At 39.4% G+C, this 15,156-nt stretch overlaps 1 protein-coding gene across 1 annotated transcript in view; it reads right to left on the bottom strand.

Moving 5' to 3' along the window:
- LOC120268499 (protein ZINC INDUCED FACILITATOR 1-like) overlaps positions 1-15,156 on the bottom strand; it is a 52,261-nt gene that overhangs the window by 34,843 nt on the left and 2,262 nt on the right. The window contains exons 2-5 of the mRNA XM_039275881.1: positions 1,590-1,650; positions 1,148-1,250; positions 942-1,044; positions 1-59 (exon numbers count right to left, since the gene is read on the bottom strand). Coding sequence (XP_039131815.1) covers positions 1-59; positions 942-1,044; positions 1,148-1,250; positions 1,590-1,650 — 326 coding nt within the window. The remainder of the gene's footprint in view (positions 60-941; positions 1,045-1,147; positions 1,251-1,589; positions 1,651-15,156) is intronic.

The raw sequence follows: 15,156 nt of genomic DNA, 5'->3' as shown, positions 1-15,156 counted from the left end.
TTACAAAGAGATACCCCAAGGGCTTGATGTTCAGGTCGGCAAACTTCTGATGAGTAAGCCTTCAGATAAATGAATTTTATTAGAGAGAGTATATGTATGTGTGTGTCCATATATATATATATATATATATGAAAAAAAGAGAGTATGAGAAGGTGAAAATTTTTTGAGTGGGTACTGATCTTTGCTCTTATTTTAATTTGAGCATTAACATTCATTTTGTATCAAAATAGATGCTAAATTTTGATTTGATTTCACTGATAAGATAAATGGGATTTTCTGGTGAATTTCGTTAATGAGGATACTAGAAAGTCTGTATTGATGCCATGGATTATGTCACCCATTTGCATGGAGTGTACCACGTCAGATATTTCAATATCCACATCACCAAAAACTCACAAGAAAGACTAATTTCAATGCTGGTAAAATAAAATCAAATTTTAATGTCTATTTTGATACAAATTAATAGTTAGTGTTCAAATTGAAATAAAGACAAAGTTAAGAAAACACCAAAAACTTCATCTGCATGAGAGGCCCATTATGTTTTGTCAAAATCTCTGAAAAAAAAAAGCAACTTTTTGGACAATACAAAGAAACACATTTCAACTTAAAAATCCAGAGGAATTCCTCCTTTTGCCAAGAAGTGGTTACATATTTTAATAATTTGTTTTGTTACATATTCTAGCTAGATTGTTACAAAACATTTCAAATCCCATGTTTTTTTTTTGATAAATTGGAAATGCCATGTAATCTGTCTTATATAGAAATTCAATTATGATATTTAACAATTCATATTGTAAACATGATATATGTATATATATACATAGTCAGATTTCAACTTAAATCTAGTTTTTTGTTTGTATTTTTTAAAAAGAGAAAGGGTTTTTATTGGGCTTTGATCAAGGTCTTAAACATTGCTTAATGTTAGGTCAGTAAGGGTTTACCTTCATTGTTCCAAGTATGCCATTAAAACATCCAAGAAGGAATTTTGTTGCAATTGCCATCCAAAAATTAGTACTCAATCCAAAGAGTGTGTTGAATATGATCCTGATATGAGTCAATGACTCAATCAACATAATGAACTATGACAAAACACTTCAAAACATGAAAGATTCAGAACAATAAGCACAAAAAGAAGTTTCATACTAACAGTGAGATGATGCTCAACACTATAGCAGGCTTCCTTCCATATTTATCAGCAAATGTTCCCCACGACATTGAAGTTAAAGCTCTTCCAAGCATCATTGCAGCACCTTACATAACATAAATAAATGTGAAGTAATTTATTTTTATTTAAAATCATTGATGGCCCTTTTATTAAACTACATGTTTATTTTGGCAGTAAATTTGACAAATTTGTTCAATTGACCCGCTTAAGATTATGTGCTTGAAACTAGTTGCAGTATCTTGAGACCACATCAGCCACAAGGCTGAAAATAAATCCTTTTCATTTAAATGATTAAATCAGCATGTTTTGCTTTTAGGTAAGCAATAGGTCCACTTCAATAATATTAATGGCTTAAAATTCTCTTCATAATTTCTCAAATTCAACAATGAGACATGCAGATAGAAGAAGTAAATTAAACTCTCACCAACAAAGCCAGCATAAAAGCCAATGTCCTCCTCTGTTTCTGCAGTATTTAGGTCCTTTATCTACGTCGAGTAAAAGGGAAGCTTAGAATAAAAAAAGTCTGTTATCAAATTATAAGCTTATGTGAAGAAAGAGTATTGTGCAATTGCATATTAGATTGAGTTTAAAGGTCCAAGTGAGCCATCAAATCTCAAATTGTTTTTGTTATATAAAAAAGCTTGAAGTAGCATAGACTGTATTGAATTACTCATGGAATTATCTTGTTTCAATCTAGTACTAGTTAATATTAGTTGATTAATTAGATAATTGCTTTTCTATCTAGAGTTGTTCCTTTTTAAATTTTGTTTTGGATATAGTCAAAATTGATTTTCCTTTTGGATAAGACCTAAATTCCATCCATTCAGAATTTAGTTTGATCAGGAGTTTATTTTATGTGTTATGCTTCTAGCTTCAAGTAAGGTTGAGTAGTTAGAATAGAGTGATTCGTATTGGTGAGAAACTAGGAAGCAATGTTAGTGATTGACTATTATTCAATGATAGTTACAGACTGCATATTTTATATTAGTTATAATTTTGTCTCTAAATCGTCAAAGTTTCGCTAGTTAATGTTTTATGTCAATTCTATTTCTATCTCTTAATTCACAAATTTCTCAATTTTCTGGAATATGCTACTTTAGTTGGTACTTTATCTAAGTTCAAAAGTAACATTTGCAGTCATTGTTGAGAAGCGATTCAAAGCTTGACTAAGTACTTTGAACGGAAAGAGTATTAGGTTAATTAGTTGGTTAATAACCAAGTATCACGAGTAGGTTTTGTTCTTGACTACATATTGTGGTCTGTCACCTCTATTTTCTCTAGTCAATATTGTTGGTAATAATTAGCTCGTAATGGGCTATTTCACATAGATCTTTTTGCTTTGTTTGTTTCAATGTAAGCCTATATATACACTTCTCATTTTGTTTTCATAGTTATCACGTATTAAAATGCAATAAAAGCATTGCAGCTGTGTCTTTTACTTCTTTTATACATGCATACATATATATTTATATATATTGTTGTAAAATCTTACGTGATGAATATTGGTTTCCTTTTTAGTGTATCCCATGATGGGTTGATTTTGGAAAAGTATTTTTTGAGCAGAAGGTTTTCCTGAAAATGGTCATTGAATAGTAAATTTTATCTTCGGAATATGGATTTTGTTATATTGATTCATAGCCTTTGGGTAGGCGAGTGTTTATAATTTTTGGGTGGACTAATGTATCTTTGAAAAACCTATTTGGTTATATTGGGTATAGCCTTCGGACGGACTATTGTATTCTCTTACAAGCAGTATATCGATTACTACCATCTGGTATGTCTTTTTTTTTGTCTTCGGACAGCTGGTGATTTTTCTTTGGTGGAGGTGCACTAGTCATAAGCCTTTAGGTGGTTGGGTCCGTGCATTGGTTTTGTTGGTGACATAGGGCTGCAATCTTGTTTACTAATTGGTAAAGCAGGCCAACGAATTGCCTGTTGAAGGGTGTGGCAACCCATACCTACTTGTTTCACCCATACGGAAGGGGTGTAGAGATCCCTCTCTTGGCGGTGTTTGACTTAGAGCCCGGGGTTACCACACGGGGCCTAGCTACGACTATGGCTAGGGATGGAGGGTTTTGAGGCTGTTTACTTATTCTCGATTTTAAATTTTTTTTCAAAACTACTATGTTATCAGAACAAGCCTATGGATTTATGTATGTTTTCCATATTATGTTGGAAACTAATTATCATATTGTATTTTGAATACAGATGTTTACTTTTTGGGTATTGTTTCTTCTACACTATACATACTGTGTTCTTGTATGTTATTGCGATAATGATTATATATTGCAATATGTGATTCATACTATTTGGATATAATACTTTATTCGATAAACTAATTTAACTCGAGTATGTACAAGCACGGGTATTGGAATGTTGTAAATCAAGTATTTCATATTTTTTATTTTTATAAACTATGGAACAGGTTTGCACCATATATCTTATATATTTATATGATATGTATTCCATACAGTTCTCCTGACTGAGTTATGTAGTTACTCACCCATCTCCCTACCTTTCGATGTGATAGGTCTTCGTAGCAGTTTAAATGGGCTAGTTGGGCTAGAGCATACATTAGTCTTTAGTTTGCATTTCTTTTTTTGTACGTTTCACCTCCTGGATATATATGCATATAGGTGGGATCAACTTGTACTGCACTCTCTTGTTCTTGTATTTAGGATTGTGTTTGGATTACTTGGTTTTTATAAGTGCTTGTGTGACAGGAATGCGAAGTGTTCTTTCCTTATGATAAGCATTACTTTTATTAGGTTTTAGCGCTAATATGTGTGCATTTATGTTACTTTCATGTATACAGGGCTGTGAAGCCGAATGTTAGAGAAGGAAACCAATATAGATCATGAATGCACTATTTGGAGAAAATCTTGAGAAGGATCAAACGCGAAGACATAAGTCGGACTTAAGATGCGAGAATGTGTGGGAGAGCTTTCGTCGGCACCGATCCGACATCATGCTCCGTTTGGAAGAAGGCTAGTGGGAAAGCGTTCGTCGGCACCGATCCGGTGAGGTGTATCCTAGGCCGGACAAAGGGATCCTTGGACGAGTAGAGGCTTCTCCATGAGACCATCGTCACGACTACCGAGGTGGTTTTCTATGGATTACTTGTTTTTACATTTGATTTCATTGATTGTAACTAGCTCCATGGAGAGCTAAACCACCCAGTGGGTACCTGGATTTGTGAACCCTATGATGTATTTGTTTCATTAAACCTTGGTATTATGGTTTCATTAATTGATGTTTTATTTGAGTTCCAATCTTGAATGCTTGATTGATTGAATGCTCTCTTAGAGTGACACTAGAGTTGAGAGTTCACCTTGGTAACCCTTGTGAGTGAGTGACAAACCATGAGAGTTAGACAAAGCTAGATTGGAGAGGGTTGAGAGGATGAGTCTAGAGGTAGCGGAGCGTCCCCTTTCCCCTCTGGTGTGATTCATCCTATCTCCATTTCCTCGAGTTCTTTGCGGTCATAGTAAAGTGAATGGGCTAAGGGATGACCTTCCACTGGGGCTTAGTTGCAGAGGCAACGGAGTGAAGTGTTGAAGTGATTTTTAGCACCTAGGGCTTAATTGTGACTAGGGACCTTTCACCCGGACCCAAAGGGTTAGGTCTACATATAGGAAGAGGATTTATCACTTGGAATCCCTAGAACTCATTGCGATTCTATACGAGTGGGAGGTTGAGAAATTGTTCAATTTCTTCTCCGGGACATGTATAGAGTTAGGTATGGTTGACCTTAGATTTGGGATCATGTATTGAAGGATCTCCACGACTCATTAATGCATTAAATAGAAAGCATATTAGAGGGTTTTTGCACTTGAAACGATTGTCCAAGGCGGAGAAATATCCGGATACCCCATTTATATCGATTGCCTTACCTCCCCTTTACTTGTGCCTTCTCTCTTGTCTCTTTTACTTTTGTTTACATTACATCTTGTTACACAACTATTATTCACTTTTCTCTTAGTTAAGAAACAATTCAAGTATTTTTTACTCCCTACTTCCTGTGGATACGATACCCACTCATTTGGGATTTATTACTTCGACAAACCCGTGCACTTGCTAGACATACGCAAGGGGCGTTGTCAAGTTTTTGGTGCCGTTGCCGGGGAGTAGGCATTTAGAGATACTTTGAACTTTGTTTTCTTAGCTATCCATTCATTCATTCTATTTTCACATCTTCTTTTTCTATCATCATTCTGATTTGTTTTCTTTCTTTGGGTGCAGCTCCAGGTTATAACCCAAAGGAACCCTTCGATATTGATTGAAGGAGATCCTGAACTTGAACGTACACTCGTAAGAAGGGGAAAAAGAACCTGTGCAAAAACCGTCTAATCAAGTCTGAAATAGAAGTTGAAGGGTCGATAATATGGCGTAATAGACTGAGCAACAAAGGACACTTTTCGATTATGCTAGACCCTCAGTTTTCGGCACACAATTGAGTATTGCGCTACCCCTGATTACAGCTCCAAACTTCGAGCTAAAGCTAGCATTCATCCAAATGATTCTGCAATTAGAGCAGTTTAATGGTTTGGTAGATGAGGATCCAAACAACCATATAGAGAACTTCTTGGAAGTTTGTGATATGTTGAAGATTAAAAGTGTATCAGATGATGCTATTAGATTGAGGGCTTTCCCATTCTCTCTCAAGGGAAGAGCCAAGCAGTGGCTACATTCTTTGCCCAAGGCCTCCATCACGACTAGGAATGAGATGGTCAAAGTTTTTCTTGCTAGATACTTTCCTCCGGGGAAGTCGGCTAAGCTTCACAATGAGATATCATCATTTGTACAAATGGAGTTAGAGTTATTGTTTGAGACATGGGAACACTTCAAGGATCTTTTGCGGAGGTTCCCACAATGCGGATTTCCCGAATGGATGATTATTCAGACTTTCTATAATGGGTTGAATCCGAGTACAAGGCAATTGCTACATGCTACTGCAGGAGGTACAATGGGGAGTAAAACCTCGAAAGAAGCACGACAGTTAGTAGAAGACATGGCCATGAACAATTATCAGTGGAATGTGTGGGAAAGGAAAAAGGTGGCCGGGCTCCATGAAATAGATGTAATAACTTCATTGGCGGCTCAAGTGGAATCGTTGAGTAAGAAGTTAGACCTTCTAACTTCTAATAGAGTGGCCGCTGTGACTACTTTCACTGAGTGTGGTGGAGGACATGCTTCCTCCGATTGCCCGATCTCTATTGGTCATGAATCTTCAGTGGAGAAAGTCGATTTTGTGGGTAATGCAATGAGGAACCAAGGTAATCCATATAGCAACACCTACAATCCGGGTTGGAAGAGTCATCCCAATTTTTCGTGGATCAACCAAGGACCACAAAAGGCCATGACACCAATGGGTTTCCAACAACAACAAGCCCCAAACATGTAGAACCAAGTTTCAAGCTTGGAAACCCGAATGACTAATTTAGAGAAGGCCTTGACTAGATTTGTGCAATCATTGGATACAAGGTTTCAATCAGTCCAGGCTACACTTCGCAAGCACACCTCTTCTTTGCATAATCTTGAGAATCAAGTGGGCCAAATTGCGAAGACTCTATCGGAGAGACCACAAGGAAGCTTGCCGAGTAATACTGAGACAATCCTAGAGAGTATGTGAAGGTGATCACATTGAGAAGTGGTCGTGAGGTTGAGGGTAGGCTTTCGAGTGAGAAGCCCAATGTAGACGCACCCGAGGTCATAGAGGTTAAAGAGGAAGCAAGCAAAGAGAAGGAGGTGGCACCCCCACCTTTCAAGCCAAGAATCCCTTATCCCTCTAGATTGAAGAATGACCAAGGGGATAAACAAGACAAGAAGTTCCCCGAGTTTGTTCAAGCAACTCCACATCAACATTCCCTTTGTTGAGGCATTATCCCAAATGCCTAATTATGCAAAGTTCTTGAAAGACTTGTTGAAAAGCAAAAGGGAATTGGAGGAGAGTGCCTCTGTGATTCTAGATGCTTCTTGCTCGACAGTCTTGCAAAAGACTATGCTGAACAAGAAGAAACACCCGGGAAACTTCATCATTCCATACAGCATTGGCAATTTGGGTGAAGAAATGGCATTGGTGGACTCAGGAGCTAATATTAACGTTATGCCGTATACTTTCTTTCAAAAGCTAGGCTTGGGAGAGCCTAGGGCCTACTCGGATGATATTACAATTGCCGGACCGAACGATGAGACATCCGAGGGGCCTCATTGAAGACATGCTTGTCAAGGTGGACAAGTATATTTTTCCTATAGACACTGTAGTATTGGACGTCGATGAGGATGCGGATGTACCTTTGATACTTGGGAGGCCATTCTTGCGGACTTCCAAGGCATTGATCGACATGGACAGCGGGATGAGAAACTCACAAACCACCTCGCAAGCCATGTGACATTATCTTGACTTTGATGTTACTCTTTACTTTCTCGACACTCACTGATGAGATTGTTGATGAATATATGCAGTGAAAATGTTCAATCTGGACCCGTATGAGTGTTTGTTCGACCAAGAGGTGGACAACGAGGAAGTAATGATGCTTGGTTCAATGGAAGAAGTAGCATCTACTCCGGGGATCATGAAGATGGTGCTCCGAAGATAAAAAAAGGCTGGATGCCATGCCACCAGAAATGCCCCAAGGCTGTTGGGGATGTGCATGAACTTAATAAGTTGGATGAACCTCTGCTAGGTGGTACCAAGCCCAACAAGAACCCCTCTACCTTCAAGAGACTTTGCTCATCATGCTTTCAAGCTATGGGTAAGAGGGCAAACTTTATTTATGAACCCCCGTGAGGTAAGATAAGGTACGCTCAAGCTTAGTGACGTTAAACAAGCGCTTCTTGGGAGGAAACCCAAGTGTTTACTCGTATGTCTTAGTTGTTAGCTTAGTATTTGCATAAATAAAGTGTTGAGTGTTGGTATCTTGATTTTTTTAGTTGCTTTTTGCTATGATTTTTATTGTGGACTCTTAATGTCATCGTTTGTTTTCATGTGGATTTGGTGAAGTTTTGATCGTTCGAGCTAGTTTCTCATGTTTTTTGCTGGTGTATTTTGCATAATTGGGCAGGCTCTGAGTGTGTATACATGTTCAGAAATTTTCTGCAGAGCCTGCTGAGTTTTCTAAGGCATCCTGAGGAGAGCTCTACTGCAGAGATCCACACGGGAGTGTGGAAATTTCGCTCGCACGTGGTTTTGCATTGCGAGCTCGTCCAGAGAAGGCATAGGGGTGTAGGCGTGGACGCACCCCTGTGAGCGACCTTGTGACTCCCGTACGCCCGTGGGTAATTTTCGCACGGGCGTGCGTCTTCCTGCAGAGACTTAGTAAATTTTCCCGAGAGCACACAGGGTTGTGGAGTCACCCTTGTGGCAATCATATGATAAACGCATGGGCGTGGGTAATTTCAACACGCCCGTGTGGATCTCTGCAGCAGAGCTCTCCTCCATCCCGAGAAGACACAGGGGTGTGCGACTTTCCCTATGAGTTGGACCTGTGAATGTCCACGCCCGTGCGGAATTTTCGCATGGGCGTGCGAAACACTTAGTGATTCTTCTCGGTTGAACAAAGAAGCCACAGGGGCGTACGTCTGCCCCTGTGCGTCAGGCGCACGTGCGTGGACATTTTTTGCACACCCTTACGGTTGCGTTTAGAGAGGTTGAGTGTTTTCCCGAGAGCGCACAGGGGCGTGTGTTTGCCCCTATGAGTCTCTTTGGTTGAGACGCAAGAGTGTGGGTAATTTCCGCACGCCCGTGTGGATGCGCAGAATTCCAAGAGACACGAGTTTTCCTTTAAAATCTTCTTGAATCCTCTTCTCATTCATCTAATATCACTCGAAAAACCACTCTTGATCAAATTCCCGACTTCTCACCGCTATTTTTAGAGAGATTTCAAGTCAATTTCTACGCTGAATCTGAAGTTTTCATGCCTATTTTATCGGTAAATCCTTTTACCCTCTCTTCTTCACCAATTTTTTTGCTTTTTAATAGATCCAAAGTCTTGAGTTATATGCAATTTTCACTATAGAATAGTTTATACATGTTTAGGAAGCGTTTTAGCATGGTTTTAAGTTGTAATTTTAGAGCATTAACGTGCAACCGATGCGGATTTTCACGCCCTGCAGATCCACACGAGTGGGTAATTTCCACGAGCCCGTGTGGAATTCTCGCAAAGATAGTTTTTTTGAGCTTCTTTGATCATTTTTCTTCATCATTCATCGCATGTATGGCACCGTGCTCAAAGAAGCAAGGGGTAAGTGTCCTAGAGAGACTTCACCTGAGTTGGCACATATTGAATTCTTGAAACCCGAGCATCGGGGCTCGATTCGACCGGCTATCGGGACTTAGGTTCGATCAATCCCGATTCGTGGACCTGAGTGTGGTGAGTGAGGTCTAGTGAGATTATGAGTTTGCCTGTGAGATTGACACGCTAATGGCCGTAGGAAGCTAGAGGAGATTATTGTCGATACGAGAGCTAGTTATCCGGCTGCTAACATTGGAAGTACTGGCGTCATTTGAGTTCTAGCAGCCATATGGGAGATTTGATATTACTGATGCCATATAGTTAAGAGTGTTCAGATGTCATTTTACTATGAGTGTCACTGGGTTTTTGATTCGTATGAGCTTGTATAACGAGACATATCATGACATCTGAGGAGTATGGACATTTGTCGATAGATTACCATGCCATCATGACCCAATGGCAAGCTTACCAAGCATTGTGCAGATAGGGGCAGTATGAACTGGGAGTGTCCAAGGCTACATGTTTGTTCCGGCTAAGCTACAGGTATTTATTCGCCGTACTTAGTTGATCTTTGGATGGCCGAGGCGACAACACGGGTATTTTGAGCCGGCAGGGGTTACTTTATTTGTATTCCTTGGTCCAGATCGGCCGATTCACTTGGGGGAACATTGTGGTCGAATATCTGCATGATACCGTGGCAGTAATGGGAGAGTGGGAGTATTATTTTTCTGGTCCTTACATCACTCGGACTTATTTGAGGGATGGGCCTCATGGATGATATTCGGGATACCGAAAAGACAATTATTCCTTCTCCGCTTGGACTCGATACTATCATAATGATGGGAGTAGTATGTAGATATGGTCCTTGGTTCACATTTTGGTTACATCCACCACTGAGAGCACCGAGGGTAGAGGGGATGCAGCGGGGGATTCTGCACCGACAATGACCGAGTCCTCAGGGCGCCCTAGTACCCTTTCAGGAGCTTATGATCGTATTGAGAGACTCGAGAGCACTGCGAGTGTACTATGGTCTGAGATCATCAAGATTTGGGTGATATAGTTAGCGCAGTATATTGAGATGGTGGTCTGTTTCGACGTATTATAGCAGCTACTGATTAGCAGACCCCCGGCATCTCCGACATTCCTATCACCTACTCCAGCATCACCTAATCCACCTACACCCTTTAATCTAGCACCAGCATCAGCAGTGGAGGAGAGACCTGATGACACTGACACTTGACTCCGCTTTTCATTTTCTTTACTTCGTGATTTATTTAGACTTGTATACTCAGAAAAGACTTTCCTTCTGAGTTTATATTGTTGTCTCGAGTTGTATTCATTGCTTTATCTTCAATATATACTGGGGTTGTTTTAGTTTTATTGAGCTTTAGTGAACCCCCTCATGTATGTGTGTAGATAGAATTGTCAGTATGGTAATTGAGAACCAGTCATGGACACGGCCAATGTGGGACGTGTGTACTTGACAACCCATTAGAACTTTACTCCCAAGGATTTATCTCTATTGAATGCAACACTCGAAGTCAGGGGAGTATTGTTTCAATTGTCACTCTCATATTTATACTTGATTGATTTATTTTCTATTATGCTTGCATGGTACATTTGGGACAATGTACAACTTAAGTGTTGCGGGGGTGGGGGGAGGTTCATAGTGCACATATCTTTTATATTAGTTTGATTGTTATATATGCTCACATAGCCAATAGCAGTTCACCTTAGTTGCAACAATTGTATTCTTTCGTTTAGGAGAGTTTTTAACACTGAATGTTCTCATGCTCTAGTTTTTACTTGAATTTCTAGGAAGTTTTGCCCGATTCACACTTGTTGTTCCACTCACTCTTTAAACTCTTTTGGAAACACAAGTTTGATGTTAAAGAGACTAGTTATAGTTGTTTCTTTTGTTAATTTCAAAAAATAATAATAATAATAAAATAAATAAATAAATAAAATAGTTTCATTATTTAGGTGTGCTTGTTGGGTGGAAAGAGCTACCACCGATGAAGTATGAAGCTACTCTCATAAGTCGGATAGCAGTTATGCCTTAATGAGAGAAAGAGCTATCTCATGGGATGAGTGAAAGATACCACCCGGTAGAAAGAGCTACCACTCGAAAAGTGTGAAAGCCACCTTAGCGGCCGCTTTGGAAAGGGCTACCTTAGAGGATGTGTGAAGCTACTACTATCTTTTCAAATTTTCATTACTTTTTGTAGATAAATAAGTCCCTTTTACTTAGAACTTTCAGGAGTATACCTTGGGTTGACTTGAGTGAGTTTACACACACTTACACGATTTCGGGTTTGTATCCTTTTTTATTCAAGTTTTTAGCTAGAGCATTGATTTTTTGTATTTAATGTTGAAACTTCCCTTACTTGCAGAATACTATCTTTGTATGCTTTGGTGAACCTAAGGCCAAGTACTTCCAATATTTCCTTCATCTGTGCCTTAATGTTTTAATTTTTGCTTGAGGACAAGCAAAAGCTTAAGTGTGGGGGAGTTTCATAAGTGCTTGTGCAATAGGAATGCGAAGTGTTCTTTCATTATGATGAGCATTACTTTTATCAGGTTTTAGTGCTAATATGTCTGCATTTATGTTACTTTCATGCATATAGGGTTGTGAAGCTGAATGTTAGGGAAAGAATCCAATGTAGATCGTGAATGCACCATTTGGAGTAAATCTTAAGAAGGATCAAACGCGAAGACATAAGTCGGGCTCAAGATGCAAGAATGTGTGCCAACCTCCGTGTATTCAAATTAGCACAATGATTTGGAGGGGCACAACGGCAGTCACATTCGAATATTCCGGCTTATGCATTAATAGCAAGATCTTCACCGATGAAACCGTTGTTGAAGAAGCAAAGCGATCTACGACGTAAATGTGTGCCCGTTTACGTTACCTCGATGAAAACATGGATCCGGGAGTGTTTCGGGCCGGCACTATAGCAGGACACTGTTGCAAACACTGTAGCTATTCATTGTAGCGGGTACTATTCACAGTCGGCCGAGAAAAGAGAATTCCAGAGAATCTACACGGGTGTGTAGAAATTATTCACGCCCGTGTGGAAATTCCACGGGCCATGTGGTGAATCCGCAGAGCATATGGATGCTCGATTCCAGCCATATTTAAGGCCGATTTCAACATTCTTTTCTTCATCTTTTCCCTAACTTGAGAGAGGACGACGGCTAGGGATTGGGAGAGGTTCTACGGCTCTGACATTACGCTCTGTTTGGAAAAAGGTTAGTGGGAGAGCTTTCGTCGGCACCGATCCGGCGAGGTGTATCCTAGGCCAGACAAAGGGACCCTTGGACGAGTAGAGGCTTCTCCACAAGACCATCGTCACGACTACCGAGAGGTTTTCTATGGATTACTTGTTTACATTTGATTTCATTGATTGTAACTAACTCCATGGAGAGCTAAACCCCCTAGTGGGTACTTGGATTTGTGAACCCTAGGATGTATTTGTTTCAATAAATCTTGTTATTATTCTTTCATTAATTGATGTTTTATTTGAGTTCCAATCTTGAATGCTTGATTGATTGAATGCTAAATTAGAGTGACACTAGGGTTAAGAGTTCACCTTGGTAACGCTTGTGAGTGAGTGACACGGAACCAGAGTTAGACAAAGCTAGATCGGAGAGGGTTGAAAGGGTGAGTCGAGAGGTAGGGGAGTGTCCCCTTACCCTCCGGTGTGATTCATTCTACCTCCATTTTCTCGAGTTTTTTCCGGTTATAGTAGAGTGAATGGGCTAAGGGATGACCTTCCACTGGGGCTTAGTTGCAGAGGCAACGGAGTGAAGTGTTGAAGTGAGTTTAGCACCTAGGGCTTAATTATAACTAGGGACCTTTCACCTGGACCAAAGGGTTAGGTCTACATGTAGGAAGAGGATTTATCACTTGGAATCCCTAGAACTCATTGCAATTCTATACGAGTGCAAGGTTGAGAAATTGTTCAATTTCTCCTCTGGGACATGTATAGAGTTAGGCATGGTTGAACTTAGATTTGGGATCATGTATTGAAAGATCTACATGACTCATTAATGCATTAATTAGAAAGCATATTAGAGGGTTTTTGCACTTGAAATGATTGTCCTAGGCAGAGCAATATCCGGGTACTCCATTTATATCGATTGCCTTACCCCTCTTTACTTGTGCCTTCTCTTTTGTCTCTTTTACTTTTGTTTACATTACATCTTGTTACACAACTATTATTCACTTTTTTCTTAGTTAAGAAACAATTCAAGTATTTTTTATTCCCTACTCCTTGTGGATACGATACCCACTCATTTGGGATTTATTACTTCGACAAACCCGTGCACTTACGGGACATACGCAAGGGGCGTTGTCAGTTTTCAATCTGTGTTGATTGTTGGATATATTTTTCATATACCATAGTTTGTGTTGTTCTAGGCATTGTTATGAATATTCCTATTTGTCTAGGCCTTGTCTGGGGGTGTACCCTAGTTATTGAACTATTATTTTGTATTATTCTTGCTATCAGGCTTATACCAGGTCACAGGTTAGCTATTATAGTGATCCGAGGTCAGGGTGGACCCTCCCTCATTCTAAGGTTATTGATAAGTGCTTATGTATAAGTATTACTAAGTATACTTTTCTTATATTGAGCATCATTTTTATCAGGTTTTATGTCTCATTCGTGTGTAATTGTGTTCTTTTGTGCATTTAGGGTTATAGAGACAAGTTTTGAAGAAAAAAAGCAAAAATAGATCATTAACATAATTTTTTAGGAACCTCTTGCATCGAACAAGGATCAAGGCAAAAGTTGTGATCATATGCATGTTAGTTTGTGCCAACCTCCAAAGGTTTGCAAATAAACCTACAAATTGGAAGGGCACAAAGGTAGTCAAACACAGATACTCCAAATTGTGTAGTATTTTCAAGAACTTCATCAACATGTTTGAAAAAGAAGATGCGACATGATCTACCGCATTGTTGTGTGCTAAACCATGTGGCCTCAATGAAAGAAGAAGATTTCGAGAGTATTATAGTAGGTACTATAGCAAATCACTGTTTATAATATACAGTAGTAGTGACTGACTATTCACAGAGTATGGAAAATGAAGAACCTGAAAATCTACACGGCTATGTGAAAATTCCACAAGGGCGTTTAAAATCCTGATTTCAGCCTTTTAAATACCTCTTCGAAGAGTCATTTTGGGGATCTTCTTCTATCTTTTGGAGGGAGCGCGACTAGAGTTTGGAGAGGTTTTTGCTGGGATTTTGGAGCATTTCTACTACTTTGGACATCGATTTCCTTCGAAGGAGAGTTATTGGGGAAGCTTTCACCTGCATAGATTCGGCGAGGTGTGCCCTAGGCTCGACGAAGGAGTCTTTGAAAAAGAAGAAGTGGCTCTTGGAGACCATCACCATGAACGACAAGGGGGTTATCTTTATGGAGTGTTTACACTTACTTTTGATTTTATCTTTGATTTTGTATCACTCTATGGAGAGCTAAACCCCTAGTGAGTATTTGGACTTGTAAACCCTATGATGATTATATTTCATTAACTTCTATAATGTTTCCTTTAATTGATGTTGTAATTACATTTCTATCTTGTCTACTTATTGGTTTGATTTTCCTTTAGAGTAACACTAGGGTTGAGAATCCATCTAGTCATCCTTTTGATGAGTGGTCATCTCCATTAAGGTTAGACTTAGCAAGATTGAAGAAGGTTGATAAGGTGAGTCGAGAAATAGCGGAACGTCCCCTTTCCCCTCCAACG

The sequence above is a fragment of the Dioscorea cayenensis genome, chromosome 9 (genome assembly GCF_009730915.1).
Source record: "Dioscorea cayenensis subsp. rotundata cultivar TDr96_F1 chromosome 9, TDr96_F1_v2_PseudoChromosome.rev07_lg8_w22 25.fasta, whole genome shotgun sequence".
Lineage (NCBI taxonomy): Eukaryota > Viridiplantae > Streptophyta > Magnoliopsida > Dioscoreales > Dioscoreaceae > Dioscorea > Dioscorea cayenensis.
Note: the sequence above shows the minus strand (reverse complement) of the source record. Positions and strands in the feature narration are given on the sequence as shown.